This window comes from Paramisgurnus dabryanus, chromosome 22 (assembly GCF_030506205.2).
Source record: "Paramisgurnus dabryanus chromosome 22, PD_genome_1.1, whole genome shotgun sequence".
NCBI classification, from domain to species: Eukaryota; Metazoa; Chordata; class Actinopteri; order Cypriniformes; family Cobitidae; genus Paramisgurnus; species Paramisgurnus dabryanus.
Window position 1 is genome coordinate 328,809 of NC_133358.1, and position 21,977 is coordinate 350,785.

The 21,977-nt window shown below is 38.4% G+C and overlaps 1 protein-coding gene across 2 annotated transcripts in view; it reads right to left on the reverse strand.

Annotated features, from left to right (window-relative positions):
• The window catches only part of cdh19 (cadherin 19, type 2), a 377,589-nt gene that overhangs the window by 156,587 nt on the left and 199,025 nt on the right, over positions 1–21,977 (reverse strand). For both annotated transcript variants that reach the window (XM_065287947.2, XM_065287949.2), the window contains exon 7: positions 16,449–16,702. In XM_065287947.2, the coding sequence (XP_065144019.1) occupies positions 16,449–16,702 (254 nt within the window). The remainder of the gene's footprint in view (positions 1–16,448; positions 16,703–21,977) is intronic.

The window sequence follows — 21,977 nt, forward strand, 5'->3', positions numbered from 1 at the left end:
GATTCGTCACGTTACTTTTATAAGTGCATCTGAATCGATACGAAAGGTGCTATATCGATGTGTGCACCGCCAGGCGTCCATGACAATATATCGTATATATATATATATATATATATATATATATATATATATATATATATATATATATATATATATATATATACGCACGCACGCACGCACGCACGCACACACACACACACACAATATATCGTATCTATAGTTTGAACACAGCACTATAATGTGGCTTATTATATTGTTTGTTTTCCTTTCTTTTTTGATGGACTTCTTTCCTAATGATTGGCTAGTGTAATATAAGCCCATGTGGGCTGGGCACCTTGAGTGCATGACAGTTAAATAAAAATATGCTGTGTTACAACTAACCAGAGGTGGAAAGTAACGAATTAAAATTACTCACGTTACTGTAATTGAGTAGTTTTTTTGTGTACTTTTACTTTTTTGAGTAGTTTTTAAAATCTTTACTTTTACTTTTACTTAAGTATGTTTTGTTTGAAGTATTGTACTTCGCTACATTTTAAATCATATCCATTACTGAGTAAATTTTTTTTTAAAGCAAGGTGATAAAGACGCGCAACGGATGATTGATAGGCGGGGGAACGCGCAAAAAGAACCATGAAGACGGACGAGACAGGCGCGCGCTAATGCAGACCCGCCTCAGTTCAAATCTTATGAAAGAAACCCCTGGTCACATTTAAGCGACCACTTTCCACTGAAGTGAAGCGAGTGTTTCATTCCTATGAAAGGTAGGATTCATGCTCTCGAGTACGAAATTGCAGACCGGGTTTTACCGCTCTTTGCACGACGCGTTTTTAATACAATGCGCATTATCCTCCGCAGTCTAGCAGCTTCGCGTCCTCGAGAATGCACAGGTCATTAGACATGAGAGAGAGAGAGAGAGAGAGAGAGAGAGAGAGAGAGAGAGAGAGAGAGAGAGAGAGAGAGAAGAATAAAGGTCTGACATCAGGTACCCAGGGAAGCTAGAAGACAATAAACGTGTCAAAAGTATGACATGGCACTCATCTCATTATATGCTCATTTTAACTAGATATATAGTTTAATAAAATAATGTATGTTACCAGCAATACATCAATTACAACCTTACTATAGTGATTGTATTTACAAGCTGCTGACCACCTTCAAAAATGCATAACTCAAATGTAAAATCATAAAATAATTCCATACATTTTTTTTAGTTTAAAAAAGCGTTTTATTTTATTAACTTTTCGTTATTGCACTTAAATTGTAAAGATGTTCCTACAATTAAAAATAACTAGTTTGAGATTTATATTCCCTTGTCGTTTTTGAACTATACTAGAATCCTCCACCTTTTCCCGCTGTAAAAAAAAGTAACTTTTACTCTGAGTAAAGTTAAAATGATTTACTTTTTACTTGAGTAGATTTTTAGACCAGTAACTTTACTTTTACTTAAGTAAAATAGTATTAAAGTAACTTTACTTTTACTTGAGTACCATATTTTAGTACTTTTTCCACCTCTGCAACTAACCCCTCAGCACTTACGATATGAAAACAGCTAACATTAGCATAATTGTTACTGTTGTTTTGAATTTGCTACACACTAATGATTGCTGGCTAAAATTCTTTCTGACAGTTTTCACATTCCTGCCAGAAAGGATCATTATGTGGCTCATTATGCAAGTCTTTGTTTCCTCAGGTGTCAATCTCATAATTTTGAAGAAAAGATTTTAGAGTACAAGATTGAGGTTTTTTAACATGTTTAGTATGGGTTTCAGGGCTCCAGACTGCGAGTAAATAGTTGCATTTTGCCAGTTTTTTTTTCTACCTGTGCGACTTGTTTTCATTAAAGAGCCACACAGATCCAAAATCGAAACTGACCTGTATTGCAGTGTGTCATGTAGCTGTCCATCACTGTAAACAATGTGCAAAGTAGTTGAACCAAAAAGTGCTTGATTAATAAAGTTATTGGCTTCTAAAGTAGGGAGTTGACTCTGAATCGCTGAAATGAGTCTCCTGCCTGACTTTTTTCACGTCACACGAACACTTCCACATCACACGAATACTAATCTCTGCCTACAGCCTTGCCTGCGGGAGAAACAGAGAGAGACGCAACAGAGAGAGACGCAACCGAGAGAGACGCAAGGCTGCGTGCATCGTGCATCGGAGCTCCGTCAAGTTCATCAACTAAATCCTACTTAGCTTAAAGCTAGCATTTGCAGATCTAATGGCGGATTCATCTAATGTATGCTTTTCAGACCTGTCCTCACCTGATCGGGAAGCTGTGGAATAGTTGATACCCGGTTTTCGCAGATCCAACGGGAGGTACAGCGCCCACTTCACCATGGCTCCAGACGTCCACAAGCGACAGAGGCGTGCAACAAGCGAGCACCCTACGCGATGCAGCTTCACGGACCGCGTTCGGGTGAATGGAGACGCCATCGCCCAGCTTGAAAGCGGTAAGATTCCGCTTGTTATTGTAACATGTACTACTTGTCACATGTATAGTTTAGCTTCTGCCGTTAACATAGAGGGGTTTACATGCACTAAGTGTACTGACGTAAGACTGACTGAGAAGGTTGCTGAACTAGAATCTCGCATCCGAACGCTAGTTGAGGATAGTAAGACTGCTAATGTTAAAATTACAAATACTGTATCAAGCGAGCATAGTGTTAAATGAAATACTAATGGCTCGGTTCCGACATCAGATGCAAATATTACAAATACTGTATTGAGCGCGCATAGTGTTTATCGAAATACACATGGCTCGGTTCCGACATCAGAGTCAAGTCGGCAGACTAACTGGGTGACTGTCAGGCGACATAGTCATATACGGCGTCCATATAAGACCCCTACAATAATTTCTAATAGATTCGATCCCCTAAGCAGCACAGCAGCTGAAACGTCTGTTAAAAGTGCCCTGGTCATTGGAGATTCTATACTCAGGAACATTAACATTGAGGCACCAACCACCATAGTCGACTGTATACCAGGAGACAGAACGTCTAACATTAGATCCAAACTTAAAGTGCTGGCTAATGCTAAGTGCAAGTTTTCTAAGATTATTATTCACACTGGCACGAATGACACCAGGCTCCGCCAGTCGGAAATCACCAAAGATACTATTAAAGAGATGTGTGAAATTGCAAAAACAATGTCAGACAATGTAATATGCTCCCCTCCCTGCCTACCTGGGAGATGAAACGCCCAGTAGATTAGTGTCACTTCACGGCTGGATGTCAAAGTGGTGCCCTCAGCATAATGTAGGGTTTATAGACAATTGGAAGCATTTCTTGGGGAGACCATTCCTCCCAACCCGAGATGGCCTTCATCTGTCCTCGGAAGGAAGTGCTATACTCACTTGAAATCTGATCAATAGTCTAACCCTAATTCTGATATAGTCTGACTACCTAGGGCCCAGGCCAGGAAACAGACGGATCGGCTTAACCGTCTGTCTCAACTGTATCTGTTCCCTGAACAAACAAATACAGAGCACCGCTTGCCACATCTGGTACAAATCTGATTAACATAAAATTAGAAAACAATACATTAACAGATGAACCTCGAATGCTAAAATTCGGCCTTCTAAACATTAGATCGCTTACCAATAAAGAGCCTATTGTTAATGAAATAATTACTGACCAAAACTTAGATGCACTCTAAAAGACTCCACCCCACAAGACTACTATTATAAACACGAACCTCGATTAAAGGGGAGAGGGGGTGGTGTAGCTACAATATACAACAATTTTTTTTTAAGTAAACCATAAATCGAATCTAAAATTTTAATCATTTGAAATAATGGTGTAAAATATGGAAATAACTGATCGTAACAACAAACAGCTTTCTTTTGCCTTAGCTATAATCTATAGACCTCCGGGCCACCATGCAGATTTCCTTAAAGAAATAGCAGATTTCCTGTCTGAGCTTGTAGTCACTGTAGATAAAGATCTTATCGTTGGTGATTTTAATATCCATGTGGATAACCCATAAGATGCATTAGGACGTGCGTTTATGGATGTTCTGAATTCTCTCAATATTAGACAAATCATGACAGGGCCCACGCATACTCGTAAGCACACATTAGACTTAAATCTGTCACTCGGACTCAATATTAATGACATCGAAATATCACCTCAGAGTGATGCAGTTTCTGACCATTACCTTGTGTCATACACTGTACTTCTAGATAGGATTGCTCGATCCACAACATGCTACCGACTAGCCAGAACAATAATTTCCACCACTAAAGATAGCTTTATTAGCACTCTTCCAGACCTGTCCCAAATGAAACATGTAGCAGATAACTGTGACGATCTAGATATTGTAATAGAAAACCTGAACAATGTCTGTTCTAACACATTGGAGGCCGTTGCTCCCATTCGAAAAAAGAGAATCAAAGAAAAACCGCCAGCTCCATGGTATGACTATCACACCGCAGCCCTTAAAGGTGCCATTTGTAATAATTGAGGTAAAAGATTTTAAAAAATTAGCTACACGTATCAAAAGAATGAGAAGAAATAAGGGCAAAGGTGTCATTAAAAAAATGACAAGGTATAGTGCTGCAGAAATATCAATCTGAATTAGCATGCTAAATTACTAGCTACAGCCCGACTGGTGTTGTAATACCAGTTTCGACCATGGGAGGCGGTATGCGGGCCACGCACATAACCGCCAGCCAAACTGCAATACACGAATAAGTCGCATGTGTGGGAGAACAGCCCTCTACTAATACCGCTGCGTCCGAAAACTAAGGCAGCCGACTTGTTGGCTTAAGATTCATGAAAGCAGCTCAGAGAAATGCAATTCGGACAGCCATGGATTCGGACATGCCTTGATGCCTTCCTGCCTTGCAATAGGGGTTTCGGACGTATTTCAGTTCAGGGAAGAGAGCGGAAGAATGGCTAAAGCAAGAGACATTTACCACTACCACAAACATTTGCTGCAGGGAACAACGCGCTCGGAATCACAAATAAAATATGATAAATAAAGTAACCGAACCAGAGTAAATACTGGCACTGCTTTTCATCGCTGGAGACAACTAATGGACATGAAAGAAATGAGGTTCGACTCCGAAATGACAACATTTCTTTTCGATTGGTAAGTAAGATGCTGTTAGTATTTCGCTAGAAGTTCACTTATAATAGGCATTGCGATAACCTATGCTCAGCTTGTACATGAACTACGGCTTTGTGCAGCTGATGGTGATTCACTTTTAATCAAGAAACCGGCTTCACTGACGAGAAGCGCAATGACTATCGCATGCAAATTATTGCGCATCCTTAGCTGTTAGCGTTTAAAGGACAAGTTCGGTATTTTAGACTTAAAGCCCTGTTTTCAGATTGTTTATGGTCAAATAGACAGGTTTTGACTGAAATTTCGACATTTTCGGCTGCCCTGAGAATTTTCGCGTGTTTGTGTTTCAGCTCAGACCTCTACAATGGGTTTAATGGTGCACTGGAACAATCCTTCCTAAAATGCATTAAACTTTCGTTTACAAAGACGTGAAACTCACCGAGTGGTCAGGGGTGTTCACTGATATGCTCACACAAAAATCGCTGCAAAAGATGCTTTCCAACAGCTGTTTTAGCATTCGTTGTTAACCCTCTGGGGTCTAAGGGGTTTTTAGGGCCCTGGGGAAGTTTTGACATGCACTGACATTTGTGCTTTTTTCAGTTGCTTAAAAACATATTAATGGCAAAAGTCTCATAACACTGTGTTCATCACAAACTGGGCTACAATATCATATAATCAACATGTATGTACATGTTTGTGTTTTTGAGAGAAAAATGTTTATGCGTGGTTTTTGAAAAAGGAAAATTTTTAAGTCACTGATATAACTCCACAAAACTCATTCTTAACATGTTTCCCAAGACTTTCCAAACTGGATCTAGTAGTCTAGAGTTTTTTCTTCAAAATGATGTGAAAATCATATGGCCTACTCAATCACATAAAGCAAGATATTGATTTACAATTTCTAAGACACTTTTGCTTGAGAGAGGCTGTATGCGTGGAGGCGGGAAAGCTCCTGAATAATCAGTGATATATATATATATATTTCTATTGAAATATTTTCTATTCATTTCACAAGTATAAGTTACCTTTTAAAATCCATGGTAGCCTAATCCTGGTAAAGATACTGTTTGGCCATCGTAAAATGAACACACTTCAACACAGGGTTAGTGTTTGGTTGGCCAGCGAGAGGTTTACTTTTGTGCAGTAAAAAGCTCAAAAGAACAACTGCCTATTGTTGTCTGGACTCCTATTTGTGTTTTTGTAATCATTATAGTAGAAACACAACCAGGGACACGCGTGATAAACTTATCAATGTTTGTTTACAGCCGCCGCCATTACCTCACGTGTTGATCATGAAAGCAGTGAATGTGTGCACATGCGAGTGATCCTGTGTTTAATAAACTTGCTGTGCGGAGATATGACGCAAATAAATAAGGATTGTACTGTTTGCAATCGCGTATTTTATAAGAATACCAAAAAGCGCGTCGAGTTTCCTGACTCGCGTGTTTGTGTATGTGCGTTCCCGTCGCCTCAGCTGTTTGACGGAAGACAAAGAAAACACTCGCGTCTGGAGAAACTGACACACATCCGCAAGTAAATAAGGATTTATATGTCGGACATCGATCCCGTCACACTGACGAAGCACACACACTCGCGTCTGTCTGGAGATTTAGGCGCGAGTAAACAAGTATGTGATGTGTGCAATCGCATCTTTTATAATGATACCACAAAGCGCTTCAAATATGAGGCATTGTGTGTTTGTGTGTGCGTTTGGACGTCGATCGAGTCACACTCGCGTCTGGAGATAACTTTAGTTACAGTCACGAGTAAACAAGTAGATGTCATGTTTCCAGCACTCGGATTAAAACTCAACACAGCAGTGAATGGCTGGCTGCAGAGATGGAATGGAATGTCCATTGACTGTGGGGTTGACTAATGAATATGGATGATCTCTGCTCTTTTCTTCAATGGAGCGGGGCGTGGCTCATTATAGATAATGAAGCAACAGAAGAAAGACGGTACATCTCTCTCTTCTAATACAGTTAACAACGAATTACAATATTTGTTTTCGATTTCACTTACATCTTCCAAAAGCAGACATTCCAAGCATTATGTAGACATTTATCTTTTGTTTATATGACAAATATTCGTTAAGTTACAGTTCATTTTTCTGACGTGTTTCTGAAAGGACTTCACTGAGGGAGAGAGAACAAAACGCGCATCATGTTTATTTTCTTAATTTTTCGAAAAGCACAACATGCTGTTTTTATTGGGAGTGGACAGAAAAAAACTAGACAATTTTACGTTTTAAATGATGTATAAATCATATCTGTATGTCAAAAATCAGCAGAGTTATCTAAGTCTCTTTGGGGAGTGATCGAAAAATAAAGAGTTTGCGGCGCCCGCGCCGCAGCCGACCCCAGAGTGTTAACTTGTGGACCTATTTCCCCAAACGCCTCACACCCGTACATTCTTCCGCTTAGAGCTTGAATAATAGATACTCCAGCCCAGGTGGTGGCGCTAAACCGCCTTTGCCAATTGCAAGAATAGAAACAAAGTTCCCGGCGCGGAGTAATACCGTACCTCACAGGACGTCTAATACAGTCAATGGAGTTGGTAAAAACTACGATAAAACCTGTTGGAATGCGTCTTTTGGAGCGATTTTTGTGTGAGCATACCAGTGAACACCCCTGACCACTCGGTGAGTTTCACGTCTTTGTAAACGAAAGTTTAATGCATTTTAGGAAGGATTGTTCAAGTGCACCATTAAACCCATTGTAGAGGTCTGAGCTGAAACACAAACACGCGAAAATTGTCAGGGCAGCCGAAAATGTCGAAATTTCAGTCAAAACCTGTCTATTTGACCATAAACAATCTGAAAACAGGGCTTTAAGTCTAAAATACCGAACTTGTCCTTTAATAGTTAGCTCTACCCACGGATCCGATCCGGTTTTCACCCATTATCTACCAAGCTGATGCTAAAATGTAACATTAGCTAAGAAGCTTGAAATGTCTTTGATTATAATGAACACCAAATGGACGCACGAAACGTAGCGGAAAACATTGCAATTTTAATGAGACCGAATGTTTTTTTTTGTGACTAATGATAACTTAGTTGCTAATGTAAATCAAACTTGATATATGCTGCTAAATTTGCAGCTGCTAAATTAAAATAGACCAACTCACTTTTCTGGAGGTATACTGCCCCCGTCTGTTTGGAGTGTGGAGTATGAATTGATTTTTTTTGGGGCGGACATGTTAAATGGTCCCTTTAAAAAGGCAGCTAGAAAAATGGAAAGAAATTATAGAAGCACAAAGTTAGAGGTATGGCGTGCAGCATGGAAAGACAGTGTTAAACACTACAGACAGGCTATTAAAATGGCCAGATCTACCTATCTCAGTACACTTATTAAAGAAAATCATAACAACCCTCATTTCCTCTTTAGCACAGTTGCGAAACTGACTAGAAACAAAGAACAAACAGAAACCAGTAGAAAACTTCAACACAATGGTAACAATTTCATGAACTTCTTTTCTAGGAAAATTACGGCTATTAGGGAAAACATCGTAGCTACCCAAGCAGCCACCACTCTACCCATTAGTTCATTTAACACTAGATTACCATACGAACATCTTGATTCATTTAAACCTACTACAATAGATGAGCTCTCTAAACTAGTCACATCATCCAAATCATCGTCCTGTATATTAGACCCCGTTCCCACAAAATTACTTAAAGAGGTATTTCCTGTTGTGTCAACCCCGGTACTAAATATCTTTAACTCATCACTAGAAATAGGATACGTTCCAACAGCTTTCAAACTAGCAGTTATTAGACCGCTCATTAAAAAACCAAACCTTGACCAAGGAGATCTTAATAACTTTAGACCAATCTCAAATCTACCTTTTCTTTCTAAAATATTAGAAAAAGTAGTGGCAAGCCAGCTACGCACATTCATAGCGAATAATAATACATATGAAAAGTTCCAATCAGGATTCAGGCCCCACCATAGCACAGAGACAGCGCTGCTTAGAGTTACAAATGACCTCCTATTAACATCCGATCGTGGTGAAATCTCAATCCTTATATTACTAGACCTTAGTGCAGCCTTTGACACAATAGATCACAGAATCCTACTCAATAGACTAGAAAACTATGTTGGCATCAGTGGTCAGGCGTTAGCCTGGTTTAGATCGTATCTAACCAATCGATATCACTTTGTTTATGTAAATGAGGAAGAGTCACATCACTCCCCCGTTAAATACGGCGTACCTCAGGGATCAGTTCTAGGCCCTATCCTATTCTCGTTATATATGTTACCTCTAGGAGACATTATCAGGAAACATAACATAAGTTTTCACTGCTATGCAGATGATACCCAGCTTTACATCTCGTCACATCCTAGCGAAACACACCAGTTTGCTAAGCTAACAGACTGCATTAGTGATATTAGGGACTGGATGGCACATAACTTTCTTATGCTAAACTCCAATAAGACAGAGATACTTATTATTGAACCAAATCGCTCCAAACATAATATGTCAGATTACAAGTTGCCCATAGATGGCTGCACGGTGGTGCCATCTTCCACGGTTAAGAATTTAGGCGTAATGTTTGACAGCAATCTATCTTTCGATAGTCATATCTCCAACGTCTGCCGCACAGCATTTTTCCATCTTAGAAATATCTCAAAAATACGCCATATGCTGTCAGCATCAGATGCAGAAAAGCTTATTCATGCTTTTATGACCTCTAGAATAGACTATTGTAACTCGTTACTCGGGGGATGCCATGCAAATCAGGTAAACAAGCTACAGCTGGTTCAAAACGCCGCCGCAAGAGTGCTTACTCGATCTAAAAAGTATGACCACATTAATCCAATTCTGGCATCTTTACACTGGCTACCAGTTAAATATCGCATACAATTTAAAATATTACTAATCACCTACAAAGCCTTAAATGGCCTAGCGCCCTTGTATATAAAAGAACTACTATCAGAATACAATCCACCACGTAAACTGCGATCACAAAATTCGGGTTACTTAATTATCCCTAGAATATCAAAAGTGTCTAAAGGTGGTAGATCCTTTTCCTACTTAGCCCCTAAGCCAGGGGTGGGCATCGAGGGCCACAGTCCTGCAGAGTTTAGCTTCAACCTTAATCGAACACAGCTGAATGTCATTTCCAAACAGTCCTGAAGACTTCAATTATATTTTTCAGCTGTGTTTGATTAGGGTTGGAGCTAAACTCTGCAGGGCTGTGGCCCTCAGGACCAGGAGTTGCCCACCCCTGCCCTAAGCTCTGGAATGATTTACCAAATAATGTTCGAGTATCAGACACAGTCGAACAATTTAAATCTAAACTTAAGACATTCTTCTTTAACAAAGCATTCACATAGAATGTCCAGTAAATGTACATTTCCCGCAGTAGTTATTTTGTCTAGAACAAAGCACTCACATACCTCATACGGGTAATTTACTCTTGCCGCAATAGTTAGCCTGTCTGGAACCGAGCTGAATTAAACCACTATAATGTATGACACTTGCATTACATGCGAACGGCCCCTACGCTAATAGAATTCTGTTTTTGTCTCCCTGTCTCGTCCTCGACCCTGAGGACAATGAGACAAACAGACCCAGTTCCTGTTGCTGTGAAGGTCATCGCACCACTAATCAACTGGCTGTCCTTCAACGTGACGCCCAACCGATGCACGACCAACGGCCACCGGCTGAACCAGTTTAATCCGCTTACACACTTCCTATCCCTACCGTGTCTATATATTATAAATATAAATATTAATTTCTCCCTAGGGTTTTTTGTCCTTCTAGGATTTTTTCCCATTGGGTTTTCTCCTAGGGGGTTTTTTAGTCCCAGGGAGAGTCAGCCAACTTTGGCTTAACTTAGCACTTTACTGTATACGTTACATTATTAATATGCTCGCTTACACGGTTTTTTATCCTTAGCCGCTATATTCTACTTCTTATACTATGTATTGATTTTCAATGTTCTCCTCTACATCTACTCATGTAAAGCTGCTTTGCAACGATTAACAATTGTGAAAAGCGCTATATAAATAAAATTGAATTGAATTGAATTGCTCAGAGTTGCACTCTGAATCGCTTCTAAGCTAAGACTCCTACATAGAAGTTTTTAAGCTGAATCAGGAGCTCTCTGAGGGGATTCTAAGAAGCTTTAAGAATATGGGTCCTGGGTTTCAGCTGTCGTATTCCTTGTCTCAAGCCACTCTTGAACAACAGACAGCCTCAGAAGCGTCTTGCTTCTGAACTGCTGCTGAGTGGTCCAAAGTTATGTTCTCTGATGAAAGTAAATTTAGCATTTCCTTTGGTCCCAGAGTCTGGAGGAAGAGAGGAGAGGCACACAATCCACGTTGCTTAAGGTCCAGTGTAAAGTTTCCAAAGTCAGTGATGGTTTGCGTTGCCATGTCATCTGCTGGTGTTGGTCCTCTGTGTTTTCTGAGGTCCAAGGTCAACACAGCAGTATACAAGGAAGTTTTAGAGCACTTAACACTCTGGGGTCGACGGCGGCAAACTCTTTATTTTCAATCACTCCGCAAAGAAACTTATATTACTCTGCTGATTTTTGACATACAGATATGATTTATACCTCATTTAAAACGTTAAAGTGTCTAGTTTTTTTCTGTCCACTCCCAATAAAAACAGAATGTTGTGCTTTTCGCAAAATTAAGAAAATAAACATAATGCGCATTTTGTTTTCTCTCCCTCAGTGAAGTCCTTTCAGAAACGTGTCAGAAAAATAAACTGTAACTTAACGAATACTTGTCATAGAAACTAAAGATAAATGTCTACATAATGCTTGGACTGTCTCCTTTTAAATGATGTAAGTGAGATTGAAAACAGATATTGTCATTCGGTGTAAACTGTATGAGAAAGAGGAGAAGTACCGTATTTCTCCAGTTACCTCATTATCTGTAATGAGATGAGATCGCCACACCCCCACGCCATTGAAGTGAACGAGCAGAAACATCCATATGCATGACTCGTGCCTCCTGCAGTCAATTGATACGCAATTCACAATCCAGTCTCTCCATTCCTTGTTGTTCCATCCGATTGCACCAAACATGACATCTAAATCCTTATTTACTTGCGTCTGTGTGTCAGTATCTCCAGACGCGAGTGTTTTCTTTGTCTTCCATCAAACAGTTGACGCAACGGGAACGCACACACACAAACACGCGTTTTTTGGTATTCTTATAAAATACGCGATTGCAAACAGTACAATCCTTATTTAGTTGCGTCTAAGCGCATATCTCCGCACAGCAAGTTTATTAAACACAGGATCACTCGCATGTGCACACTTTTACTGCATTCATTATCAACACGTGAGGTAATGGCGGCGGCTGTAAACAAACATTGATAAGTTTATCACGCGTGTCCCTTGTTGTGTTTCTACTATAATTATTACAAGATTCCAGACAACGATAGGCAGTTGTTCTTTTGAGCTTTTTACTGCACAAAAGTAAACCTCTCGCTGGCCAACCAAACATATATATATAATGTGTGTATGTGTGTGTATTTACATTATATTGAAAAGTAAACCTTATCATGGTTTTACTACAGAGAAAGTTACATTCCTGTTGAACATCCCCACAAGGCTCATTATGTGGCTCATTATTCAACTCTTTTGCCTCTCAGCTGTCAATCGCTGATTATTCAGGAGCTTTCCCGCCTCCACGCATACAGCCTTTCCCAAGCAAAAGTGTCTTAGAAATTGTAAATCAATATCTTGCTTTATGTGAATGAGTGGGCCATATGATTTTCACATCATTTTGAAGAAAAAACTCTAGACTACTAGATCCTGTTTTGAAAAGTCTTGGGAAAACATGTTTAGAATGAGTTTTGTGGAGTTATATCAGAGACTTAAAAATTTTGCTCTTTCAAAAACCACGCATAAACATTTTTCTCTCAAAAATACAAACATGTTGATTGTATGATATTTTAGCCCAGTTTGTGATGAACACAGTGTTATAAGACTTTTGCCTTTAATATGTTTTTAAGCAACTGAAAAAAGCACAAATGTCAGTACATGTCAAAACTTCCCCAGGGCCCTAAAAAACCCTTAGACCCCAGAGGGTTAATGCTTCCTGTTGCTGACCAACTTTATGGAGATGCAGATTTCATTTTACATGTCTTAAATAATATTCTTATTTTCTGAGATACTGCATTTGGGATTTCCTTAGATGTCAGTTATAATCATAAAAAAAAGGGGGATCAACTTGTGTATGGATTAACCAGTTCCATAAATATAGCGAATAATGCTGAAATTGCATTAAAAATAAAAAACATAACATTTAAAAGCAGTTTATGTCTACAGCGTGTCTGTGACAGGTTGCTGCTAAAAAAAATTATTTGCCAAGTCTATGAAACCTCCTCCTATGAAACTATATCAAATATTTTAAAAATAGTATAAATATATTCAATTTCACCTTCACTTCGTGTTTAGCCTTCATACAAAAACAGTGATATCACTGTTCAATAAACATAAGACTTTCGGGATTTTGTTAGTACAATTATAGTATTATGAACAGAGGTGGGTAGTAACGAATTACATTTACTTCGTTCCATTTACTTGAGTAATTTTTTTTGGGTAACTAGTACTTTTAGAGTAAATTTAAGGATGGGTACTTTTTACTCTTACTCAAGTACATTTCTAGTGAAAAAACTGTACTTTTACTTAGCTACATTTGGCGGGCGTTACTGCGCTACTTTCAAATGGTAATAATTAATGAATATATACATTTTATTAAACTTTATAGGGCGTGTTCGGAAGTTTCGCGATACAGGCTATATCACCCTTTAGCGCGTGACCGTGATTATAGGAGAAGCAGATGAGGGCGCGTGTGCGTTGTGCGAGATATCGGAGGCAGATCATGCGTGGCTTCAAGTTCGGTCTATGTTTTCACTCCAAGAGGTCAAAAAGAAGAGTTTCATAATGTGATGCATGCTTTGTTAAACGAGCTGACATCTCAGCGTACAGGAATTCAAGATCCAACCTGGTATGTGTCAGTAATGTCTATTTGAACACTATTATGTGACACACTGTCCGAGTTTTTTTTTTGCCATATGCACTCTTGTGCAAGCGATGACAAAACCTAGTGTTAGTTAAACCATACAAACAGCACGTTTACATCTGCACATTTCCATATCATTTCCCCACAACTAAACAAACTGAACAGCGTAATGTAAGGACGTCTTGCATTTATTTATTTATTTATACAAATCCGGACACCTCACTAATGTGTAGAAAATACATTCAAATAAAAACGGGATTGTATTTTATTTAAATCTTTCCTAAAGACTGAATGAATAAAAATAAAAGAATAAAGTTTTATTTTAAAGAAACATTATTATTATAACATTAAAAAAACATGTATTATATATTATAGTAAATGTAAAGTTGATTTGCACAAACAGATAAGTTCCATACTGTATGAAATTCTAAAATGAGAATTTTTATTAAGCTCCTGTTTATGTTCAGTAATTGCACTTTAATGGCAATGAAAATAACCTATTCATATTAAAACATGATAACAAACAGAGACACACGTTCTCTTTTGTTTACTGTTTGCATGTTTAAAGGCAGACGCTGACAAGTTTGTGTTGTGAACATGAAAATAAATACAGAGTTAACCGTCAGAAAAACATCTGTGTGTGTGTTTGAGATTTTTTCTCAAATTACACGTTATATGATTTTAATGTACCCATTGCAGGACTGAGATAGGCTGCTTTACTTGTATATAAGCAGAACAATGAGACTTTTAAGGAGAGGTTTGTGAAAACCCTCCAAGTAGTCTGAAATTCAGTGCTTTTGCGCTACTTCTTTATCAGATCGGAAGTAATGAGTAACTAACTACTTGAGTAGTTTTTTCATCTAATACTTTTTTACTCTTACTCAAGTAAATAATTCAATTTGATACTTTTACTTTTACTGGAATACATTTTTGTATAAGTACTTGTACTTTTACTTGAGTACAGATTTTACCCACCTCTGATTATGAATAATCACGATTGTACACTTATTATGATTATTATGGGTTTATTAGCTTTACAACATTCATGCATAAAATCACATGAACACACTTTTGAACAATTGTTAAATGATTTTGTATTTTAAGTTTGTGTATTTTTTCAACGGTTCTTTTTAATAATAAATTAATAACCTAGCCTAGCTGCCTTTTGACTTAAGCTTTTTAGCTGCCTGTATTCATTTTTGAAACCTGTATTCATTTTAATGATTTGTTTTAATAAATGTAATTTTACATGTGGACTGGGAAAATATGTCTATTATTTTGGTTTGTTTTAAGTTTTAGTACATTTGACAGGTGTAGCTTAACTCTTTCACCGCCAGCGTTTTAAAAAAAAAGTTGCCAGCCAGCGCCAGCGTTTTTCATGATTTTCACTTAAGTTTAATGCCTTCCAGAAAATGTTCTTCTTTAAATATATAAACATACAATATACCAAATGAAAGAACAGACCCTCTGCTTTCAAACAAAAAAAAACCGTTTCATCCTACCTTTAGTGCTTCTTTTGCAATCAGCTTTTGAATATGGGTAGGTTTTTGCAAAAACACCATATTTTGAGCAAAAAGCAGAGATAATTCCATTTTTGTGACGGACTTTTCATATAGATCCCATTCAGAGCGATCTTTAAAACAGACACGGACATGCAGCAGCTTGCCATAGGGCAATACTTCCGGTTTTAAAAAGTTGCGGAAGGGCGCCACCTGGTGGATAATAGCGGTATTGCTGAAAGACGGAAAATCTCGTCATTGGCGGGGAAGCGTTTTCTCTTAATTGGAAAGAGTTAATATTACACAAAAATAAAATATAAATATTAGCACTGGAAGTGTTAACGTGTAAACTCATACTATTAATTCATTAATCATTAAAATAAATGAACGCAATTAATTGCAGTCAGTCAGACCACCAGCAACACCCCTGGGCTTTATTCGTGGGCCTCTGTTTCACGCATGTATGCAGGCACACACACACAAACCCCGACCCTCGAACAACCAAGAGACACTCGCATATTTGATTGAAACGCTCGCTGCATCAATAGCCTTACCTTAATAATATTATATAGTAAAGTGCACGCTGAATGTCAGTCAGTGATAAATGCTGTAATGCAGGGTTCTCAAACTTAAATAGGCTTGGGGCCATTTCTTAGATGGACATCGTTGTGATGAGTCTTGAGGCCAATTCACACTGGTCCAACTACAACCAACTCTCAACAAACACCAACAAAACCCAGACGTAATTCACCAAACAATCCACTGTAGGCATCAAAGGTAAATGGAAACTATATACTACTGTATGAGTTTACCTAAATGACTATGAACATTACAAGAAACATTTTAATTACAAAATATAATTCAAAGCGAAGAGGTCAAATAAAACTGTGACCTGATAGGGTTGTTGTTGGTGTCAATATCTCTGGCGTAGACGGTACCAACTTCAGTCCTGATTGGGGTGCTTTCCAAAACTTTCCATCTGTAGAGTGTTTCGGAGAAGACGGGTGGCTCATCCACATTTGTTACAATGATTTTGAGTGTTGTTCTGTCACGAAACTCAGATACACTGAGGAAACGAGTGTCTATGTTTTCATTAATGGCCTCTACAGCAATGACGAACCGCCGTTTGCTCTCATAGTCCAGCTGCTACAGAGACAAAAGAAAAGTGGTCATTCTCTGTAAAACACATTTCTTATAAATAATATAAAAAGACATATTGTGAACAAACAAGCAATGCTCTGATCAGATTTAATGATATACATATTCAATATTCTTAACCTTTGTGCTATTTGAAACTGATCCTTTTAATAGACAACATTATGATGTTGAAAAGCATCTATACATTTAAACTATTAATGTGTTCCCAACTTGTGTTATGTTTGTCATTGTCATCATGGCTCCCTCTGCTGTCCTGCAAAGGCTTCTCCCACACATCACACGCTCAGGTCTTCATTATCCTCATCCCATGCACTGTTTCCTTTTTGCTTATTACCTGGACTTTTCAAGCTATGCTTACACTCACACACATTGTGAAGTATTGTTAGCACTCTCTGCATACCGAGCGCTTATTCTGTCATTCTGTTCTGTGGTTATAAAAGGACATCATACACGTATTATGAAATTATGCAGTTTTAGTCCAAAAACATATAACATATGAGAAATATTGTTTTGTATCAAATAATCCTCAATCCATATTGTTTTTCAATAATTGCGCACGCAGCGCGATTCTACTATGGAAAAGGCATACGCGATCAGTTCAGTAAGAGTATCATGTGTAAATGAGCCCACACACATTATGATTTATATTTCACAAACAGCTAATAAGTTTAGTGTTTTACAGCCTTGTGTTGATGTTTTTGTATTGTATTCTCATACACCTGTTGTCCGCAGTAACCTAGACTGCCTGTCTTTCTGATGCACATTTGCTATTTGCAAACATTGACTACGTTTACATGCTGTAAATATTCGGGTTATGGTCAGGTTAAGGTCGGGTTTCGGGTTTCTGAAAGATTTGGAATAACCCGGTTACATGTGTGAGCAGAGAGAATTACCCCTGTGTACATGGAATTGGCAATATCCCGATGTAAACGGTGATTAAATGGTAAATGTGGTGATCGTGCGTGGCTTACTAGTGCGCTATGCAGTTTTACCGCCTTCATTTACTAAAATAAAATTATTATTTAAATCCAGAACAAGGTGCACCAACGTAGAAGCAGGGTAGGCTAAGTTACATGCCTTTCCTTTTTATGAGAAAAAGATTAACAAGCTATACTAGCCTCCAGCTAAATATATTTTTGAAAAAAAAAACTTAATTGAATAACAATTTTCTTTAAGTGCAAATTTACAGAGCATCGGTAAATACAGAACACAACAGTGTCTTAAAGAAATTAAAATTGGACTATATTTATGCACCTATAAATGTACAAAATGAATGCAATAGCCTACAGAAGGCAATGGATATTTATTCATGGCATTTTCAATTATATATTAGTAGATAAATTAACATCTATAAAGTATGAAAACGAATAAATCATTATTTTGGCTGAATTAAGCTGGATATATCATTTTTAGTCACACTAATTTGTCATACTTTCAGATAAAGCTTATATGCTATCTATAGCCTAACAACTTACATTATATCCTGAGTGTTATATTGTAGGATGAGTTGAGTCCTACTACAATTCAAATGTAAAACCATAAACAGCGCCACCACACACACAAACCTCTTGCAACATTATTAAAGAGACTTTGCTCGCTCTACAGATCCGCTCGTAACCGGCTGATCTGTGCGAGAACTGACACGAGATTCTCACTCAGAGCCGGAAACATTGCAAACTCGAGAGACCTTCTGATCCGCGTGAGCCGCGAACTGACCTGAGATTCTCACTCAGAGCCGGAAACATTGCGGACTCGAGAGACATGCGAATCTGCAATGTTTCCAGCTCTGAGTGAGAATCTCAAGGAAGTTCGCGTGAATCAGTCGGTTAGTGGATCTGTAAAGAAAGTGAAGTCTCATGAGTCCCATGGTCTGCGAGTCTGCAATGTTTCCGGCTCTGAGAATCTCAAGTTGCGCGGATCAGCCGGTTACAATTGGGTCTGTACTGAGTTTGCTTGGCGATTTAGCAATACTGACTCAAGTGACTCACACAACCCGGATCACGTAAGTTAGTGACTCACAGTAACCCGGATCCTTAAAGGGGACAGAGAATGAAAAACCATTTTTACCTTGTCTTTGTTGAATAATGGTAGTCTACCCGCATTCGTGAACATACAAAAAGTGCTAGACATGCTAAACATCTCAGTCTCATAGAAATTCCTCTTTTAGAAATGTCAGCCAGAAAACGTCCCAATCCGAAAAACTGATGCTTATGACATCACAGGCATCTCACTGCCCCTCCACTTTAAAATAATTGGCTACATTTTTTAAGTGGCAGCAAAATCAGCCAATCAGTAATGAGATTGCAAGTTAAGCCAGTAGGAGGAGCCAAATAGGTGCAAAACCACTTGTTTAATCCTCCACCCTAAAAGTGCTATCTGAGAGATGTTTTTAGGAAGCTTCTGAGGCATTAAAGACCCAAACAAAAACTTTTTTGTCTACATGTCACATCACAGAACAAGGATAAGTACCCCGTTCAATCATTCTATGTCACCTTTAAAAGGAATTGATTTTGCCAGGCCTACACTGTACTGTTTTCATTTAATTTTAAGTGCATCTGTCTCCAAATGCAATAAAATATAATTTAATAATTGTTAATTAGTATTAAAAACATTATGAAATTAATATTCATGAAGCTGTTATAAAACTACTTGACAGAGTATTAAAAATGAATGACATTTTAATTGACAACTGTAATTTAAGTTTAACTGGTATCACTGGTAAAAAGTGATCAGACACAATTATAATGGCCCCATGATAATGAATGTCAAAACCAACCACATGACAGTTTACTGTAATGTTAACCCATAAAGCTAGGTAGTTTCGTAATTTCGATAATTTATCTGCTATGTCATGTTTATGACTGATTTATGACAAGTTATGTTGTCTTGGTAATGTCAAGTTGTCATAATAAAGACATCTCAAACAATGTCATATTTGCATCAAAAATGACATAATTAAGTAAATGACATTTAGATGTTGTTTACACTTGGCATTAACATGCGTTTTCGTCGATCGGATCACAACCCCTTTCAACCACATTCAGAGATAGTCGAAACCCCTTTCGATCGGATTGCTTTTGTGGTGTAAACGCACATGTGGTTGAATATGTTCGAACAGTCACACCGCCTTCTCTCCGCCCATTTATCTAATGTGAGGTACTAAAGACAAGTTTTACGTATTTTTCTGACTTCTGCCATGAACACACGGTGAACAGCGCTATTTTTAGCCTTTCATTGATAAAACTAAAGCGGCTGATATCCGTAGTTTCGTTTTGAAAGCGTGTGAAAGTTGCGCGATCCTATTTCATCAATTGCGCTGAAAATTCAGAAAAAGCTCTAACATATAAATGTACAAAACAGTGTGCAGCATGTTTACTTGCTAAACAAGCAGCGGACTCCGACATAATATTAGTTTGCGTCCATAACTCATAATTACTCCCACTTGCGTTTGAATGACAGCAAAGAGACTCGTCCACCGTCTCGACAGACCGCCCCCTCACAGTATTCAGGACAAAAGCCGTTGAAAGTGGACAAAAGATACGGATTTAAATACCAGGTGTAAACGTGATGTGTCTCTCTCGTCCACTTGTGAACACATCTTAATACCAAGTGTAAACAGCCTCTAAATGACAGTTGTCATGTACATGCATAAAACCACCTTCATGTTTTATGAAATGTGTCATGTCATGATTAAGATTTTTAAAGGCTTCATAATGACATAACGTTTCAATTCCACTATACTTAAACGTTTAGAACTTGTTTTCTTTTTAACTTATCTGAAATCTAACTAATTTAACTGATCAAGAGAGTTTTAAGTGTCTTCTTTCAGAATATATCACAATCATGCCTCTAGGTCAAATAGTTTAGGAGCTGCAATCATTTTATAGTGGGCATGTCATTTTCTAGCCTGGTAATACCATGGTAGTGCTATTTTGCTTCGCTTCATAGACAGAGTCTGGCTGGGCATAATTGACAATCGTTTTCCTTCTCGTGGGAGGGACTTGTCTGAAGTTTAAAATCATTGGTCTAAACATAAGCCAATCACATAACGTTTGGATATGATGTGCGTTATGCGCCGGCTCATCGAATCTCTGCTGTAAAACACACGTATGATGTGAGAACAAAGCCATCGAGCGAAATACCGGAGTTAACATGGCTATGAACGACTTTTGCAGATTATGTAAAGTAAATCCGGCCAGAGCTAGTTGAACACTATCCTTACGGTGTCTTTCCACTCACGTCTCAGTGGAGGAACGCCCCTCTTTCCGCTCAAACTCTTCCACCAGACAGCCATAACCATATGTAAATTAAATCTTCCTACCTTATTTTCTGGTTAATCAGGAATGTCACCAAAGAATGTTTGCCCAAGCGTCCTCTACCATTAACTGTGAACAATGAAATTCCCTTCCATGATTTCTCGATCGTTTTGCACGTCAAGCAGTGCTGCACACAGTTTCTCGCTGACGATCGGTAATAGTTGATAAATTAAACTTTTCCCAAAACTTGTCGGGAGTAGGGCAACAACATAATCTCCATTCAAAATGTTTAACAAACACTCTTCTTGTTCTGGCTTAAGTTCCGGTTCTCCACAACAGAGCAAATAGCTTTCTGTGCCTCCATGTCCACTACAAACTACAACCGTACATTCAGCGCTTAGCGTCTACGTCACGGCTCTCAGCCCGCCCTATGTTCGTTGATTTGACGGCCGTCTCGATGCCGGAGGAAAACGGTTTGAATGGGAGGTATCTCAGACTGAGTACAGTAGCGTAATGAAATTTAGCGGAAGTACGAAGTCTGACATAGTCAGGCTAGTCATTTTCATGGTTGGAGCTAAAAGTGGGGGTTAGGAATATAAGGTTAAGCCTCCTTCTTATCCGTAGTTCATTGTGGCTCTCGCTCTCCCTCCTTAAGTGGTGTCGCCATTGGAGGCTGAGACTTGACGCAAAATAACCACACCCCATCTTCAGTTTAAGTGTTCAATCTGTTTAATCTGAATAAAAATGCTCCATGTAAACACCTCAATCGAAAAAAAAATTCACCAAAATCGGAAAAAAAATTGGATAAAAAATTTAATTTGTTTAAGAGGGGTGGTTTAAACCTTTTGTAATCCACTCAAAAGTACATGTAAACACTTCACCAGATTGCTAACTGAAACTGGGACGCTCTGTGCTTGTGCAATCTTCTTCTTCGTTTCTTTTTAATATCAGTTGAGAATCCACTTAAAGGTGCATTTCTGCCACCTACTAGACTGGAGTGATTGTGC